The sequence below is a fragment of the Hirundo rustica genome, chromosome 1 (assembly GCF_015227805.2).
Source record: "Hirundo rustica isolate bHirRus1 chromosome 1, bHirRus1.pri.v3, whole genome shotgun sequence".
In the NCBI taxonomy this organism is placed as follows: domain Eukaryota; kingdom Metazoa; phylum Chordata; class Aves; order Passeriformes; family Hirundinidae; genus Hirundo; species Hirundo rustica.
This window is the reverse complement of record NC_053450.1, coordinates 92,059,042-92,078,644: the sequence shown is the minus strand read 5'-3', so window position 1 is coordinate 92,078,644 and position 19,603 is coordinate 92,059,042. Positions and strand designations below refer to the sequence as shown.

At 44.0% G+C, this 19,603-nt stretch overlaps 1 protein-coding gene across 1 annotated transcript; it reads left to right on the top strand.

The window, feature by feature from the left end:
• Positions 1-2,403: 2,403 nt before the first annotated feature.
• Positions 2,404-14,598, top strand: CD83 (CD83 molecule). The gene is made up of 5 exons (XM_040082184.1): positions 2,404-2,446; positions 2,576-2,706; positions 12,225-12,441; positions 12,555-12,658; positions 14,440-14,598. The coding sequence occupies exons 1-5, from the start codon at positions 2,404-2,406 to the stop codon at positions 14,596-14,598; spliced, it is 654 nt and encodes a 217-aa protein (XP_039938118.1).
• Positions 14,599-19,603: the final 5,005 nt, after the last annotated feature.

Sequence of the window (19,603 nt, the reverse complement as noted above, 5' to 3'; positions counted from 1 at the left end):
TCTCATGGAGAAGGCTGACAGGCAATCAGTGCCTCTTTGCCCCCACACCCAGACCCGTGCTGCAGAGCTCGCATTGCTTCCATTGCACAGTGAAACTCAAAGCAGGTTCCAGGGCTCTGGAGACAACAGACTTAATCTTTGAAACCCTAGAAAGGATATTAAAAGTTAGGATGGAAAGTACAGCCCAGTTCAAAGTTTCCCTAAAGAAAAAAACTCTACCAGGGAAAATTTAGAAACCAAATTATTTCTCCTTCCCTAGCAAAGGGAGTTTCAGCTTTTGTTTTTTATATCTTGCTCTCCTGCTTCACGCAGTGTGCTGTGGAACAGCAGCTGAGCTTGCAAATACTTCTGGAGGAAAAGGGCTGTTTTGCTTGCAGTTATGCCTGTCCTGGAGGGAAAACCCGTGTGTTCTTAAGAGTCCTGTATTTTAACTAACTGAGGAAGAACGCTGTTTAACATCACCTTGGCACGTGTGTGTGGCATGTGCATTTCCCGGTGCTGAAGCCTGGCCCTTTATGCTTACCTCCAGCGCACTTCTGTGTGGGCAAACTTGTGACCCCAGCCTCAGGCTTGGCACAGCCCCCCCGGCTGCTGATGGCCAGGCACGCAGGGGAAGGACTGGTGTGGGCTGACCCACAGTGGGGGCAGGAGCTTGCTGTGGTTTGCTCGTGGGGGTTTCCTCACGATGAAAAGGGAGATAGAGAAAGGTTGTGCCTCTTGATGGGTTTATGGAGGGTGAACGCATGTCTCTGCAGAACTCACAGAAAAAGGTCCTCGGGTGAAAGCTGAGTGCCCTTCTTGGAGATGGGCTTGATGTGTGACTGACTCATGGGGGCAGAAAAGTCATCATTTTAGTGAAGAACAGATGTGAAATATATTAACTGGAGCCCTCTTCTCACTAAGATTTCCTTCAGCAGCACCCCCCCCCCCCCTTCTATCTTCTCAAGGACTCTATTATTTCACATCAGGGAAAGAAATGATTTTCTTTCATTCTCAAGAGATCCACTGGGTTTTACATTTCATTTGTACTCTCTAAGTAATAGACTGACGTCCTGGTCCTTGAAACCAGAAAACACAAAGAGAAAAATAAAGCTTAGAGCCTGTTATATTTACTGTTATGGTCAATGAAGATAGAAGCAAAAAGCTTTAAAAATAAGTGGGCTATTTCAACAGTGAAGTTGCTGTCGGACTTTCTTTACAGAACAGACTGGAGTTTCCAAAAGTGTTACCCACCCAAAGCATTTACTCATCTGAGCAGGACTTTTGCATGGTGAGGATGAGGACTTGTCAAACTGACTTGCCCTCACAAAGTTTCCTAGAGGTGATTTGGATTTAGGGTGCCCACACTGGAGTGGCTTCCAGACCCTGGTTTTCAAAAAAGGGCTGACCATACATTCTCCACCCATAAAATTTCAAATTCCCCTCTCCTAAATAGCTCTCTTCATCGTGATCTCAGTAGCCTAAAGACAGCAGCCACAAGTGTTTTCCAAAAATAACATCAGCAAGTTTCAGTTTCAGGATTTGTAAAAGCTTCTGTGATCAACCTTGGACTTCCTCAAAAATTCTCCAGGGGTAAACAGCTCTCACGGATCACAGGGAAAGGATTTTTCCTCCCCCCTCCAGATATCTAGAGAGGATGTCCAAATGGTTCCTCTTCTGGGAACTGCCTTGATTTTTTCCATTATGAATTTTTCCAGCATATAATTTGTTAAGTTATGTCACTCCAGATGCCTTTGTTTGTCTTGAAAATGACAAAATATACTAAGAAGAGATGATGTTCTACATCGTGTGCCGACCTGCAGAGTTAAATGTGTAACTCTACTGGAATACAGCTTGTTTTGCTCAGCCATGCTGATAACTCCTGTTTAGCCCTTAGCCTCAAGTCAAAGTGTTTCTGTGGTGCTGTGACCTGAGGTCTTAAATGTAGTTTCAGGAACGTCACATCATAAGGCCAACCTTTGCTCAGGCACTGTGCTGTTAACACTGTGGAGAGAAGGTTGAGAGGGGATTTTGAGCTGACAAGCCCTTTCCCCTGACATTTTGTCACTCAAGAGAGATTTGCTCAGTGCTGATTTTGATGGCCTTCACACCAACCCACAGTGCCCCTTGGTCAATCTTGTTCAGATCAATACAGAGGGGGAGGAAAAAAAAAAAAAAGGAGATGAATTGCTACCACTGCAAGTGCTCGCAGAAATGGGAGTGACCTCACAGATTTAAGGGGAGGAGCCTTACTTCATACGTGGAGGGATTTTCCCTATGACAAAACCTTGAGATAAGTCTGGGGGATTCCCCAATCTGCCCTCAGAAATATCACTCTAGAAGCAGTCACAGCCTCACTCTGCTCTCGCAGTCCAATCTGCAGAGAGGCACACCGTCGCTCTGTGATCTGAATCAGTAAAAGCCATGACTTTGGGACACTACACTCTGATCATCTTCCTGGGCAATGGTAAGTGGGTAGGCTTGTAATTTTCCTTCTGGTCTTTCATGTTTGTTTTGTGGGGGATATGTTTTGGGAAGACAGGAAGGATTGTGTAAACAATTTCTTTTAAAGGTGATGTGTACTTGTGCTTTGCAGTTTGGTGCTTGAGCCGTGGGACTTCTGTGATGATCCCAGATGTTGCTGTGAGGTGTGCTGAAGAAGCGGTGCTGCCCTGCAAAGCTCTTCAGGACCCCTCAATCTCCTACCAGACAGCATCTTGGTACAAAGTAAGAAAAAAGCCTAAGTTACTTCAGTAGTCTGCTTTGCTTTCCTACCTGATGCTGGCTTGTCTTGTACGAAATGGGTTGTTTTCTGCAGCGGCGTCCCCCCATTAGTGCGGCAGAGAGAAGGCAGCACTGCAAACTTTTGAGCTGACCATGGGGAACAGGTCTTTTCCATGTCATTGGAGAGAGGCTATCTGAGCGTGATTCTCTGAATTGCTCTTGGCCTGCTTTTCCATCTAATTATTGCTGGCTTCTATTGCTGGATCAAGATTCAGGTGATGCCCCATGTACAACCTGCCAAATACTATTCCAAAGAGGAGTCCTCTGGGATTTTCTTCAGAGCAAAAAAAATGGTATTTAAGCCTTGCAACATCAATAATGTTGCTCTTGTTCAATCTCCTCCAAACAGGAGATGATTTTTTGCTTTGAAATGGAAGAACTAAAAAAGTACTTGGTATTTTTTAGGAAGATTTGACTAGTGGAGTGTGCATAAGGGCAGGGTGTGAGCAGACGGCAGATGGAGAGCTAGAAATTCTGAGTTATCTCTTTCCAGTCATGAAGTAAAAATCACATCTTGTCTGCTCTGATTCAGAGTTTCTCTCTCCAGAGCAGGAGAGCCCTGCTGACCACCTGTGCATAGGAAGGATTACAAGAATCAATCAGCTAATGAGCAAAAAAACTCCTGCTCAACATTATAAGATGAAATTTTCTAGAGAGGTAGAATTTCCCAGTGGTGAGAAGAGGTGGTTCTTGACAAGCTGTACAGCACCATGTATTTGCATCTGAGCGCAGAGCTTCAGCTTGTGGTGTGAGCCAAATTAACGGGAAAACAATTAAGGTTTTGTTCTCCCCCATTCCCCACTCCTAGCCATACACTCCTGGTGCTTTTCATGGGCCAGTCCTGGTGGTCCCCTTGTTGCCTGTTAACTCTCTGTTGCTTGTAATAATAGCGTAAAATCAATCTGTGAATAAAGATTTTGTCGGTTACAGGGTTGAATTTTCCCATGTGATGGTAGAGCAATGGAAGGGAAGAGGAAAAAAACATATTTATGGGTGTTGAAAATGGTTAATTTATCTCTGCCAGGACCTAAAGCCACAGCCTTGGCTTCCTCAGCAGTTTGGTCAGATACAATTTTAAACTCATTTCCTACAGTAAACCAACAAACAGTGTTTGTTATTAGTTATGGCTTCTGAGGTTGAAACTTGCAATGCATCTGAATTTCATTGCTGGTACAACAATGAGCATCTCCCTACAGACTAGATAGCAACTGCACCTCAAAAGAGCTGCTTTGAACGTCTGACTGCCAAGCCACCAAGTGCAGCACATTTTCCCAAACTGTTGAAGTAAGAACAGGTGGTAGACAGAGAGGAGAGAATAATGCTTTTGGTTGAACTTTACTACGGGATATGGAATATGAGTCAACTTATTATTTTTTGTTTTCTGCCTCAAAAGCTGGATAAAGATCTATATATTCCCATCCAGATACATGCTAATTATTGAAGGCTCCCTTTCTCCCACCCCACATCCCACAGTGTCCAGGAAGGGCAGGGAGCTCATGGAAGGCAAACTGTGCTGAGTGATGGACCTGGAGGAGCTGAGCAGAAATGGTAGGAGGTGGGGGAGGAATAAACAGAGAGGCTGACTGGGTCCCAGAAAAGTCTCCCCCATAGCGGTGTTGGAAGTCAACAAAAACAGGCTGAAGTGTGAGGATCCTCTAGAAGCACATGCTTCCCCATGTTCAGGGGGATCTGGGAGGAGCAAGCAGTAAACAGCAGCCAAAAGCCATTCCCTGATGAAGAAGTATAAGGAAAGCTTATAAACCCAATTACGTGTTGCCTCATAGCTCTTTGCAGTTCCACCTGGGTGCAAAATGACTGCATATGCACCGGAGGGTGATATTTGACGATGCCTTTTGTGGGGGCCTTCTTTGGTGCTGCTTCCCCTTGCAGCAGTCATGCTGTCACAGTCTAGACTGTCACTGCATGTCCCCTGCTCTGTCCCTACAATCCCCACTCCCTCCATGGCCTCCTTGCTCTTCCTGTTTCAACTGCTTTGCTCGGGAAAAGACTGGTTTTCCAGTGTCCTCACATTTATTTTTTCTCCTGACACAAAAAGTAACAAAAGTCTGGCTATTGTCAGCTCTTGCCACAGTCCTCAGAGGCTGATGGCACCAACCATGGTACTGCAGTCCTCTGTTTGCTTGTCCCATGAGAGAGGTGGGAAGTGGGGACACGCAGGCAGTGACGCCAGCCCAAGCCACAGTTGCAGCCATATTAGGAAAACCAGAGCACCAAATCTAAAAAGCCCGAGTCTCCATGGGGAAAAGCAATTTAGGCTCAGTGTTTTGTGCTGAACAAGCAATACTTCTGCTTGTGGGGCTAGCTAAATAGGCAGCAGCTTGAAGATCTTTCTCCTCCCCTCTCTACTCTTTGGCTCTGTGCTGCTGTCGCCACTCAACAGTGCAAAGGAGGGTGAGGGAATGGTGGAGTGTGACTGGGTTATCCAACACAGGTAATTACTCTATTATTTAAAAACAACGACTGAAGGATTAATCAATAAACACCACATATAACCCCAAAAGACCAATTAAAAGGTAATTCTAACAAATTGTATAAAATTTCAGGCTGTAAAGTTCAAGCAGCTGTTAGGCAAAATCTTTTGTATGAGGTCATTTTGAACTGTGAAGTAAATGCAAGCAATTAACCTTTGCTTCTGTGGCTTAAAAAAATGATGGTGGCAATGTTTCGGTGCTGCTTGTGCAGCTGTTTGTTCTGTGTGCAAACCCCTCCTTCCCACTGGCATCTCTCTGTGCTCAGAGCAATTAAGGGCCAGTTTGTTACAATCTGCGAAAAAAAAAAGGTTGTAATTTAAAAGTATTTGTTGCATAGAGAAGTAATTATCCAATGGAGTTGATATTCTGGTGTCAAGATCCAGCTGGGTGTAAGAAAGAAGGTTTGCATTCAATTCCTTTGCTTTTGCTGATGTCTCATGCTGGAAAAAAAAAAAAAAAAAGCATGGATGTGCTTGACCTGCTGTGCATCCAGGATCATAGGAGCTAATTATTCTCATGCAGGAGGTCACCTGTGTAAGTAGTTCTGAGCAGAATCAGGACCACAGTCAGCTCAGACAAAACGTTTTTTACTTATAAATAGGCTGGCTGAACACACTGGAGAAAAGAGCACCAAGTCCTCTTCCAGTCTGGCGCAACTCTCATTCCATTCACCATGAGGCCATGGAAAAGAATTCATATGTTCATAATAGTCTTTAAGTGTGGTACAATTTTAGGAGTGTTGGGCAGCCTGCATGCCATAAACCCGTATACGAACATGCGTGGAAATTCGCCTGCTGAGAACTGAGAACTAGGTCGTTTTGCCTAAGTGCCCAGGCACTGGGAATTGTCTGTGGAAATGCTGGTTTGAATCTCTACAGCCCACCTACAAGACAAGAATCTGGGTAATGAAACTTTACTTACCTTTCTGCCTTGTAGGGCTGTTGAAAACTGAATAGTTTCTCTTTGTGCAGTACATTGAAAATGAGAACCGCTTCATAAACCCTCATAATTATCACTTCATATCCAGTTTGAAAATCGAGTTTAAACACACACAAATGAAGCCCCAGTGGATACTTCACTATTTTCTTCATGTGACAGCCAGAAGAGTTCTAATCTAAAACAAATCTTGAGGAAGAGGAAAGAACACTATGCTTCAGTGGAGATAAATCTGTTAACTTTATAGCATTTCCTTGAAAAAGATAAAATTGTAGCAGAATAAGAGGGGGAATTCATATGACAAAATAAGAATAAACATTTTAGACGTGTAATATTGACTGCACCTTCCTTCAAAGAAAACTACTTTTGCTAAAAGTGCATAGCTGTGATATATTAGCATAGGTAAATATTTGCTAAATTACTTCAGCTGAACTTTTTTAACCTATGCAAAGAAATGCACTCCAGTGCTCTTCAGACTTCCATTCATCTCCAAGTAGCTTCATCAGATTTAGACAGGAAGGGAGCAATGGAAATTATTTCATGACCAAAACAATTCCTTTGTCTGACATGAGCTAAGGCTGGATGCCCTTAGCTAAAAAAAAGAAAAAAATCAAACCAAGCCAAACCAACTAAACAATAAAGAGTCTGTGTGAGTGAGTCAGAGGGCTTTTCCAGCTGGCTCACGTGTCACACATAGCTCCTTTGCTGTTGTTTTGGGGTTGGGGTTTGGATTTTCTTTCCTCATCTCCCCCCCTCAACCTCTCCCCTCCCTTTTTATATCACACTCAGGGTTCACTCACACGTGCCCACAATTTATGTCTCATTTTCAAATTTAACTTTGGTATCTCTACATGACACTGTATAGGAACCATATGGATGCACCTTTAGCACTAATCGAGTGTGGAAGCGGTTTTGTGCTGAAAAATACACCTATTAAGCAGTTTCAGCTCAGTTGTGTTTCATTATATGTTAGGCATTGCCAGAATTCTATATATTTTGGTTCAGAAAATAAATTCCTTCTGGCTGTATGTAGATTTTTTAGCTCTCTGTAACAGTCAGAAATTTCAGGTTGGCCATTATGCCTGGTATAATTTTAAACAAAACCATTTTTACAATTATCTCCCCCTCAATAGAAAATAATCTGATGTTAATATGTTCCACCTTTAAACTGACATAGGTTTTGGACCTCAACCATTTTTGCTGAAATAAAAGTTTTCTTTTATGGGAAAAGTGGTTTATATTGGCACTTTGATTTACCTAGAAGACAGTGTACCACCTTAGTGTGGGAAAAGTTTGATGAGAAAAGGCATTTAATGAGAGCAGAGAACATGAGTTAGTGTGAGAACTACTCACTCTCACATGTTAATGATAAAATTAAATATTAATTGATTAGTTGGGTGTAACCACTACAGCATGGGTGAATTAACTTTTTTTAGGGTCCTACCATGTAATGCTCTAACAGTTTTCAAAACAATAGCTAAAACCTAGCCAGCTGGAACTGAGAAAAGTGTTCCTCCTTCTTCCACCTGGTTTTTAGTTCTCTGAAAAAGAAATATTTGCTGAAGAGCACTTAAATGTTGGGGGCCTCCTTGTTTTACCTATGTCCCATAATTCATTCAGTCAGAGAACAGAATTATATCAGCTCAGTGGTATTTTCAATCAAACATATCCCATTTTAATATCCACTGTATATCACCACCACTGTTCTTTTCAAAAAGTTCCGGGCTAGGAGAAACTTAATAGAAATCAGTCAATTGACTAGAGAATATATGTAGGAAAATCACAACCTCTTTAGACCATGTGTTTCCAAGAATTTGGGAACTACAATAACTTTCAGTTAAACTCACTAAAAACTGACTAGAGCTGGCTCCTCAAGGCTGTGTCCAGTTTAGTCCTGAATATCTCAAAGGATGGAGATTCCACATACTCTCTGGGCTGCCCGTTCCAGTGTTCAACCACCCCTACAGTTAAAAGGGTTATTCTTTTGCTTAGGTGGAATTTCCTGAATTTCAGTCTGTGCCCATTACCCTTTTTCTTGCCTCTGAATGCCACTGAGAAGAGTCCAGCTTCAGTTTCTCCATCTCCCTGTTAATCAGGTTGAACCAACGCTGCTAAAATGATGCTGAGCCTGGTCTCCTCCAGGCTGAACTATCTCTTCCACCTTCTGCTCATGCCAGGTGCTCCAAGATATTATTCATCTTTCTGACCCTTTACTGGACTCCCTCAGATATGACCATGTCTGTCTTGCGCTGAGAGCTCAGCACTGAGCTCCAGGGTATGTCTTGGCAGGGAGTGAGAGAGAGGGAGGATCACCTCACTTCAGCATCTGCTGAAGATATTCTGCCTCGAGTCACACTCCACTATTCCTTTAAATTTTAAATTTTCTTAAAGGGTAGTTTAATGCAGATAGGCCGAATTATGTTGCCAGCAAGTCCCTGTTCCCCAGGAAAATTCTGGGGGAATTAAACCCCAGCGGACTGCATGGTAAAATTTTCTACCTGTCCCCACACAAGTCATCATTTGCCTTTTAAATGTTGGTAAAGCCATTAGCAGCAAACATGGGAGCAGGAACAGACCTCCTTCCTTTTCTCCTCCATTTGGAGGTGGGGAGCAGGGGAAGCTGGCATGCTGCAGTTTGCTCAGCAGTGAAGTGTAACAGAAATGAAACACAAATGAAATGTGGGAAGAAAAGAATTTTTCCCACTGATCAAAGGAGAGGATGGTCCCTACACAAGTGGATTTTTGTCTCTGGCAGCACTTGCTTTGATCCCACTAAGCTTGTGTGGAGCTAATTAGGTAAAACCCTTAGCATTTACCTTGGGCTGTGGTATCACCTGGAGGACACTTGGCATGAATCAGAGCTGGTTTATCATAGAAGCTTGAGCTGCAAAATGATCTGTCCAGTGAGAGACCCTGCTAAGTAATTCACAGGAGGTGGCAAGCAAAGTGGCATTTTTGTAATTTTAATTAGGTTTGGGGTGGGAAAGAGGTTCTCTTGAAAAGAGCAAGAGGCAGAACGATGACCTTACTGAACACCTCATGGACTTCCATTTATACAGCTGGGATATGAGGATGCACTCTGCAAATTTGATCAAATGTTTTCTCACTATGTCGAGAATTTAAAAAGGGAGGGGGGCGTTTGCTTTCGTTTTTAATAAGATAACAGGAGATAAAATTGCTGTGGAAAAAGGCTTGGTTCAGGCATCAGCGAAAAGATTGCTGGGACCTCTGATTTGGGGCGGATGCACTGCCTGCAGAGGCTGGAAAAATGCCACCAGATGTCTCTGCAGACTAAAAAATGTTGGGATGCTGCTGCGCACACAGCAGCCCTGCAAGACTGCCTTGCCTGCTCTTGCCTTTCAGTAAAGAAGAGATTTAATGGAGGAAGAAAGGTGTGCAAACCCCGAATTAAACCCACAGATATGACCCCTTCCTCCTCCTCCTCCCCCAATTCAAGGTTCACAACCCCCATCCAGGTCACCAGTGGTTTCTCCACGAGTGAGATTAGGGCACAAAGGAACTTTTTCTTCTTGGTTTGGGGAAAAGCTTGTTAGTGCAGCTTCATGACACTGCTTTGCATTACACAGAGCATGTCTAAGGCAAAATTCTGACAGTCTTGTCTGCAGGGTTGCCATCGTTGTGCTTGCAACAGCAAGCAAGCACCTTAAAAAGCTTTGGAGGCAATGATCGATCCTATCCCTCACTTTTCCCATGAAATGGGGAAGTTAAATCATTTACCCAAAATCTCACTTGGAATAAGTGCATGGTCAGGCATGGGATGCATGGACTTAATTGAGTTCTCCCTTAAAGGAGCAAGGCTGATTGCAATTGCATACAGAAAGATCAAAGGGTTTTCTCATTCCCAGATCTCAGCCACAAGAATCACACCCCCATTTACCACCCAAGACAGCAATTATTTATGCTGCCAGTAAATTAAAGGAAAAAAACAAAACCAAAAAACCCTAAACAAATCTAATTTTTTGTGTGTAGCTCAGACGTCCTATCTGCAAATTAGGGCAATGCAAAGGGCAGCCAGGCTGGTTCCTTTTATTGCCCTGCAGGCAGTTTTAAATTTCACTGAGGAAGGGGGTGGGAAGGGAAGGGAGAGTGGCAAAAATTAGATCTGAGGGAGGTCAACTATATCCACTTAACTGCTATTGACCTAGTTGTAACCAGATCTGAGCTCAGCTTGGGTATTGGAATTCCTCTGGCCACATCTCTGACAATGTGCAAGGCCTGAAAATGCCTAAATCCCTGTAGCACAGTGAAGTCCCTACAGCCTGAAAACCACCATACATACTGCTTGTCTTGTCACTGCTTGGGGTAGAGTGTAATAAGAAAGGGAAGCTTGGGTAAATTTACTGGGGGATTAAGAGAAAGATTCTTCCCTCTTTCTGGGTAAAGTGTGGAAAGCCCCAGGAAATTACTTCTCTGTGTTTCAGTTGATGCACTAAAAACCCCAAAATCTTTCTGAGAAAAAAAAATCTTTACAATTAAGGAAATCTTGTGCTTTAGTCTGTTTTCTCAGTTCCTGAGAAGTTCCTCAAATTGCAGCACGTTTTTATACCATTTTAGGTTGCAAAAATAGCAATGTATAAGGGAGTATCAGACCCATATTTCTCGCCAGACTCTCGTGTGTGCTTTCCTCCTGCAAACACATGAAAGGGAAACCAGATACTCCTAGCCTCAGTATGAGAAAGTTGTGTTAATTTTAATAACTTACAGTGTAACTGTTATACCCTGATGTAGTAGCTATGCTGATAGAAAGTAACCACCAACATATGACCCAAAAATGTGTCTATTAAAATAAAATAAATTTAAAAAAAATAATAAAAGCCTTGGCTTACATTAGTTATATGTTTGGCTGAAATGCTGAGCCTTGGACTTAGGAGCTGGCTCTAGCTCTGCTGGTCCACAGAAAGATTGAATTCATTACTTGGGAAACCTTTATGGAGGGCATGCCGCCTTGAATCCCAGGGAGCAACTTGGATGAATAAGAATGGACACAGGCTAATTCAAACCCTTCTTCCATCTTTCAAATCAACTTAGTGATTTCTCTCTTCTTTGTGGTTCCCAGCCAATTGTCATTTTCAGTGCATCCTATCACCCCGCAGTACGAACTGTTCTGGGAATACACTTAATTTCTCCAGCAGCCTCTCAGCAATGCCAAGGAATGTAGCTCTTCTGGTTACAATTAAGAAATTCAACATATAAAGGCTCCCCAAGTGCACCAGAACCTGCTTGTGACCTTCACGTAACCGAATCTGAAGGAGTCGGAGCAATTTTTTGTTCTTTGGTTCCAATCATGAGTGGAACGGAGGGAAGCAGAGTGGGGGGAAACCTCCATTCCTCCAGAGAGGCAGCATGGTTTCAGGGGTCAGCTACATAGAAACTGGCACAGGAAAGTGCAGTTTCCAGGGCTGTGTTCTCACAGGGAACTCTGGGCTGTGGAGCCACTGGGACGATGCCAGCCTGTGCTTGGCAGAGCCCTCGTGCAGTGGCACTCTTGCTGGGTTAGCAGGTTTAATTGTCACCACTGCATGGCAGGAGGTGTGCTGGCAGGGCAAGCACAGGCAGCAGCGGAGCTCCCCTGTCTGCTGCCATGCTCTCCTGGGCACCTCTGGTCCCCAGAGCTGCCGCTAAGCACCTGGGTAGGGATGCCTCTTGCCACCTCTGCTCCATCCCCATGGACTGTCTCTCTCAGTCTGAACCCTTCTGGGGCCTCTGCATAGGCCCACTGAGAGCAGACTCTACGCCTACCTTCTGTCATGTTGCTGTCTAGGTGAGGCAGCTTAAGAAGTTATCACAGAATAGTTCTATAATTCCTATTTATATACAGAGTCCATTTAAGCAATACCCTGTATACTTTTGGATTGCAAGCATTAATATATTTAATGGATTTGAGGTTGTGCTCCACCCTGCCTCTCTTCAGCCTCTGCATTTTCAGCCTTAAGCCAGCTTTAAAACTTTCTTTACCCTAAAACTGAGGATGACACTGTTGCCCAAGAAGAGAAATATATTTGTGTTTTCCAGATGGCTGGAGACAGCGAAGGAATAGCATGGGAAGTCCTTGATGTGGAATCTCACTATCCACGGGAAGCTGGGGAGTCCTTGGAGCTCTCCAATGGCACCTCCTTTTCACTGAGGATCAAAAATGTGACCAGCCGAAACAGCGGGACGTACAAGTGCACTTTGGGGGAGCAGAACGGAGAACGCAATCTGAGCAGCACAGTCACATTAAAAGTAACAGGTACAGTGGAGAGCTTTGTCTGTCCCATGCTCCACATGGCATGTCAGGAAGGTAACACTTTTAATATATTTTACAAACACCAGAGCAATGTAACACCTTGCTTTACATTTTAGGTTGCCCTGGAATAGAAGAGGACAAACTAAAAAAATACAAAAGCGAGCTCTTGATGCTGACTTGCCTTGGGATTTTCTACTTGCTGCTCATCTTCTTTACTTGTGTAAGTAATTCCCTTTCTCATAAGCAAAGCAACAATACCAGCTCATCTCTGCTAGCACTGCTTTAACATAGCTGGTCTGAAGCTGGTGTCCATACTTAATTTATTAGTAAACTCAGGTACATAAGGATGGAGTTCCAATGAGAGGTCTGATCTGATCTGATCTAACTGGTCCGATCTGGTCTAACTCTGATCTAACTCAAACTATCAGTTATGTTCCTGCACTCTCACTGCTCATTTCTGCTTTCAATGACTCTGTGTAAACTGCTTATCAGTTTAAGGACACAGAAACAGGTCTTCTGGTTTAGTACCTGGGAACAGCATTTGTCCAAGATGAAGGCACAGACCCCTGGGAGCCTTTCCCCACCTATGGAATTGCTTCGTGTGATGGCATGACAGACATGTCCACCTGCTTTTTGCCTCAGTTTCCATACTGGTAAATTGGTGACAACCCCATTTGAGATGAGCTTTTTTGTGAAGTCACATCTTTCTTGTTAAACAGACATTTTAAAATACATGGAGAAAAACCTTATTGGGGAGTTTATCCATACTTTTACTGATGGCTGGTAGTTCTGGTAAAGGAAGGGAGAGGAGGTTCTTGGGAAGCTCACTCCACAGAAGAAAAACGATGCTTTGGGTGCAATGGCAGTGAAGTCACCCCTCCACGCAGAGGTCAGTGCCTCCTGGCTCAGAGGCAGCAGGAATCTTGAGTGCCAGGACAGTGCACCACTGGCTGCATTTGTAATAAAAACAAAACCAAACCAAAACCAACCCCAGCATTTTGGTAGGTCAGATTTAACCTTTGCTGTCTGTTTCATATTTGCCTTCTTGTTTTGCTCCTCAGCAGATGAATCATAACTGTTGATCAGAGTGTATCTAATTAGCTGCACTAAATGTAGCTTTCCATGTACCTTCAGGGAGCAATTAAATTTATGCCTGTCTCTTTTTTAGATTGACAATTCTGCCAGTAATTTGTGCCATTCAGACTAAAGTTTGACGAGATAAACCTTGTAGGAATTTGTTAGAAGGAAGTATGAAAGCAAGGCTATCACTCAGAAGAGACAGATGTCCCATGTTCTTCTCAGTGTCCTGGAAGAATTTCAGATCTCTCTGCAGAAATCTCTCCTCCCCTTACATTAAAAAAAAAAAAAAAAAAAAGTCCCAGTTTTAGTGGCGCAGTTATAAAAAGCAGAGCTGTGTAGTGAAGATAATCGCTCTGGTGAAATTATGTGTATCTTACTTTTGGGTGAGGCCCTGTCTCAGGTATCAACCTAGCTTTCATCAAAATTTAATATCGACCTGATCTCACAAGTGAGGTTCATTATTTATAATGCCTGTTAAGTTCTTACAGCTTGCCTTGTCCTCCTCTTTAGTGAAGATTGTGCCTTATCTCCACTACACTCAACAGTGACATTCACTTTAGAGCTGGTTGGCAGGACTGGGGCTTTACTTTGACAACTTGATGAAAATATTTCAGGCACTGGCTTGCATTGAAGGCAGGTGGAAGCACACTTGCAATAGTTTGATGCAAAGCCTGTTGAGATGAAAATGTGAATCAAATATAAATTTCCTTTTTTGACTGAGACTTTTGTTCTATAAAATTCATAGATTTAGAAGAAACAGCAGCTTTTATTGGTACTGGGTGCTTCCAGTGACAAACAAATGGGAAAGGGGAATGAGCTATGGTTAGCAAAGAGAAAAAGGAAAACCTTCAGAAATTTTTTTTAAATTGCCTTTCACAGGAATTCTCAGTTTTAAGCTTTCCTTTGTGTTTTCTCTTTTAGACATGTCTAAGAAAAGAGAGTATGTCTCCTAGTGACCGAAAAACCAGACCAGATATGAAACATATGTTCACCCTCATCAATGTACATGAAATAACAACTGTCCAGCATTTAAACAGCGACAGCACTTGCAAAAATGAGCTCACTTCAAGTTCTGTCTAAGGTGACATTCATGGCACTGTGGACTCATCAGTGAACACAAGCTGGATGGCTGAGTGGTATGGAGAGGAAATAAATGATAATGTAGGGTCTCTTCAGAGCAGCCTGAAAGTACAGGCACCTTGTCAGTGATCTGCTTGTGCTGGACAAGCCTTCAACAAGCACTGTTAGGCACTATGGTAACTTTTGAGAGTTAGTCAGCTAAGAAACACCTTTACAGCTACACAACATGCTGCAATGCTGTTATAAGGTTGGTATCAACTTTATTTCACTCTGCTGTGAGGCCCTCTTTTTCTGAGCAAGAATATGCTTCTAACATGAAGACTGAGTTATAGGGAGGCCGTGGCTGTACAAAGCCAGCAGACGAATCACTTCACTGGACTGATACCTCCCACCTTTCCAAAGCAAACACAGCAGATGCTGTGATATGAAAAGATAAGTGTGCAGAGCTGTGTCTGCTCTAAGCCTGATCCTGGATGGAGTTTCTTTACTGCAAATGAGATGTAACTCATCATGTGATGTTCAAGTAGGCTGAAGAGGTAACTTCATGCTCTTGCACTGGATGGATCAAAGCAACATCCACTCTTAATTCTTAGAGTGACAGACAGGCTGAGAAGGAAGAAGATTTTCTCAAAATCTTTCTGGACTGAATGAACTTTTTATTTCATCAGGAGAAATAGGGGCAATGTTTTCCAGACTAATCTACAGGAAGCTTCAATGAGACTGTTAATCTTAAATAAGAATGAAGAAGACTGTGATATTAAGGACATGTAACGATGACTTCTTGTGTGGTTTACAAAACACAGAGCCAAACATATGCAACACTCATGTCAGTCAAGTTCCATGAGTGAGGACAAAGCTCTGTCTTAGAAGAAATCAATCAGCCACGTCTTTGGGATAGAGTAAGTTAGCTATGAGGTACAGGAATGGAAGAAGGGACATATGAGCTTTTGGTGTTGGCAGAGTATGTATGTGAAAAAAGGACATGAGAAAAGCTGAACTCAGGCCTACAATAAAGGGGAGCGAAGATTTGTCCTTTTGGACCAAAGTTCAAGTGATCCTAGGCTCTAAATCCAAGGAACCTCTCTCTCCTGGATTGCTAGTGCAGAAGATGAAAGAAGAAGAGTCTAAAATGACTGTCGTTGCTTATGCCATAAGGTCAGAATTTGAGCCCAAACATCAGAACTTGCATACCCTGAAGAACACAGTCTTTAAAACATGCTTCAAGAACTGACCAGCAAATTAGATTAGAATTAGAATTTTTAATGCAGCTTAGAATTCCAGGCTGTTGACAAAAAGATCTTTCTGTAATCCTTTGGCTAATTTTGAAGTGTTGATGGGAAGAAAGTTATACATCGCTCAGAACTGGCTCAGTGAGCAGGGTAGATGTCTGCATTGCTAGAGTCCAAGAGGCTCCAGACCAGAATGACTTCTGGTTACAAGGGATATGCAAATTACTTACATAGAAAAGTAATTCAACTTCTTGGGCTTTTGTTGTTTTTTTGGGTTTTTGTTTTTTGGGGTTTTGTGGTTTTTTGTTTGTTTTTTTTTGTTTGTTTGTTTGTTTGTTTGTTTGTTTGTTTTTAATTTTTACATTTAAATGTATGTAGGATGCTTGGAATAAAAATTCAGTGGTAACCTACCATTTGGTTTTGTGTGCCACATGTGGCAAATAAACCCAGAAAAACTCTGTATAAATTGCATTTTATTTTACAACTAGTATAATTACATCAAATAAGGTAGAGATGTGATTCAGCCTCTTCTGCAGGAAAAAGCATGTATGTGTATAACTGATTAAGCAATGGATATTTTTATGGACTTCTAAGGCATTTAAATTTTCATCAAAATCTCACTTTTTGTCCAAAGTACATTATAAAACACCTGTTCCTTACCAAAAGACAAGTCATTAGGGAAAACACAAGGGTGTTTCAGTCTGCCCACAGTCACTTTTAAATACGGCTCACTATCCTGGGTGACCTGGATGTATGTTTAGGCGGGGAAAAAAATGAACTGAAGGTGTTATGTGTTTCTCCATTTGCTCAGAAAGGCTTAACACCCAACAGTTATAGTTTTGGGGGTTTATTATCATAGAATGCTAAGAGGATCTTAAAGATCATCTAGTCCCAGCATGGGGAGGGGCACCTCCCACTACATCATGTTGTCCAAGGCCTTATGCAGCCTAGCTTTGAACACTGCCAGGGATGGGGTATCCACAGCCTCCCTGGGAAACCTGTTACTGGGTCTCACCACCCTCACAGTAAAATATTTCTTCCTAATCTCAAGCCTAAATTTCCCCTCTTTCAGCTTGTACCTATTAGTCCTGTCCTATCACTACAGTTCCTGACAAAGAGTCCCTTTTTGGCTTCCCTGGAGGCTTCCTTCAGATACTGGAGGGTTGCTATGAGGTATCCACAAAACCTTCTCTTCTGCAGGCTGAACAATCCTAATTTTCTTAGCCTGTCTTCATGAGGGGAGGAGCTGCACTCCTCTGGGCAGCTTTGTGGCCCTCCTCTGGACTTGGTCCAACAGTTCCATATCCTTCTTGGGACTCCATAGCTGGATGCAGCACTCCAGGTGGATCCAGGTGGGGTCTCACCAGAGCAGAGTAGGGGGGCAGAATCCCCTCCCTCACTCTGCTGGCCACGCTGCTATGGATGCACCCAGGATTCCATTGGATTTCTGCGCCCTCAGCACACACCGCCCTCCTGTGAGCTTTTTGTTAAGTATCACCCCCAAGTCTTTCTCTGCAGGGCTGCTTTCCGTCACTTCTCGGCCCACCCTGTGGGTGTGTCTGAGATTGCAACGATCCAGCTGCAGGGGCTTGCACTTTGCTTTGCTGAACTTCATGAAGTTTGCACGGGCCCACCTCTCAAGCCTCTCCATGTCCCTCTGGAGAGCATCCCCTCCTTCCAGCATATCTAACACACCACACTGCCCGGTGTTGTCCGCACACTTTCTGAGGGGTCATGCTCTGTTCCACCAACAAAGATATTGAACATCATCAGCCCCAGTACTGATCCCTAAGGGACACCACTCGTCACTGGACGATGAACAGTTGACCACAACACTTTGTGTGTGACCATTTTTATCCACTGAGTATTCCACCCACCAAATCCACATCTCATCAATTTGGAGATGAGGATGTTGTGTGGGACAGTATCAAACGCTTTGCGTAAGTCCAGGCAGGCAATGTCAGTTGCTCTGCCCCTGTCCACCAATACTAGGACTCCAACATAGCCCTGTCACAGAAGGTCACCAAATTTGTCAGGCACAATTTCCCCTTTTTTCTTCCTAAAGCCGTGTTGGCTGATATCAATCCCTCTTTGTTTTCCATGTGCCTTAGCATATTTTCCAGGAGAATCTGCTCCATGATCTTGCCTGGCACAGAGGTAAGTCTGACTGGTCTGTTGTTCCCTGGGTCTTCTGCTTTTCCTTTTGCATTGCTTTTGCACAGCCTGGTTTTCGGTAGCAGGGGGCCACCACAATGGCTCCTGTGGGAAGCTGCTGGAAGCTTCCACCATGTCCAGCAGGACCAACCCCTGATGGCTCTGAAGGACATGCTGCTGGCCAAAAGTGGGCCAATGAGAGAGGTTGGTAATGCCTCTGTGATAATATATTTAAGAAGGAAATCAAAACAAAATCATGGGTTTTGCTTCTAGTCAGAGAAGAGGAGGAGATGAAAATATGTGAGGGAAACAACTTGGAGACACCAAGGTCAGTGGAGAAGGAGGGGGAGGAGCTGCTTCAGGTGCCAGAGCTGAGATTCCTCTGCAGGCTGTGGTGAGACCATGGTGAAGCAGTTGTGCCCCTTGCAGCCCTTGGGGATCCATGGGGGATGCAGAGATCCACCCACAGCCCCTGGGGACCCACAGGGAATGCAGAGATCCACCCACAGCCCCTGGGGATCCACGGGGGATCCAGAGATCCACCCACAGCCCCTGGGGACCCACGAGGGATGCAGAGATCCACCCACAGCCCCTGGGGACCCACGGGGGATCCAGAGATCCACCCACAGCCCATCAGGAAGGTGCCCACACCAGAGTGGGTAGATGCCTCCAGAAGGTCATCATCCGGTGGAAGACCCGATGGAGAGAGGGGCCCTGCTTCCAGGCTGGAGCAGCCTGTCCTTGGAGGACTCTGTTCCAAGAGTGGAAAGAGAGATTCACGTCGCAGCAGTTTTGGGAGGACTGTGTGCCTGTGGAGGGACTCACATTTGCAGCAGGTCCTGTTGGGCTGCTGCTCGTGAGACTGGAGAAGTTCATGGACAGCTGCCTCCTGTGGGAGGGACCCCAGGGCCTGACAGGGGAAGGACTCCTCTGAGCAGCGGAAGATCTCAGTGATGAACTGACCAAAACCCCCATGCCCTGTCATGCTGCACTGTCCGTAGGAAGGAGCGAGGGGCTGGGGAGGAAATGGTGTTTTAAGGGCTTATTTTATTTCTCATTATTCTCCTCTGATTCTGTTAGTAACAGATTTCACTCTGCAATTTAGGTTGAGCCTGTTTTTCCCTTGAAGTGTTTCTCCCAGTCCTTATCTCACTCATAAAGCCTACATTAATTTTTTTTCCCTCTCTGCTGGCCGAGTTGTAGCAGGGGAGGGTGACTGTCGTGGGTGCCTGGTGCTGGGCCAGTGTCAAACTCCGAGATCTTTCATAAAAATCAGGGTTATATTTCTCTTTTTCCAGTCATTGAGAGCTTTACCTAACTGCCACAATTTCTCAAAAATGGTGTCTTAGAAATTTTGCCAGCTCCCTCAGGACCTACAGATTATTCTTTTTGAGTCCCATGGTGTGTATATTCAAGCTCCCTAGATGGCCTCAAACCTGAGAGGGCTCAAGGTCTTAATTTTTCCAGTCCCTGTGTCTTTCTTGCCTTGGGTGGTGTGGCTGGAACCCTTGCTGTTGGAGAATGAGGCACTGATATCATTGAGAACCTCAGACTTCTCTTTGTCCAGTGTAGCCAGGTGTCCTGTTTCCTTCTGGAGTGGGCTTGCATTATCCCTGGTTTTC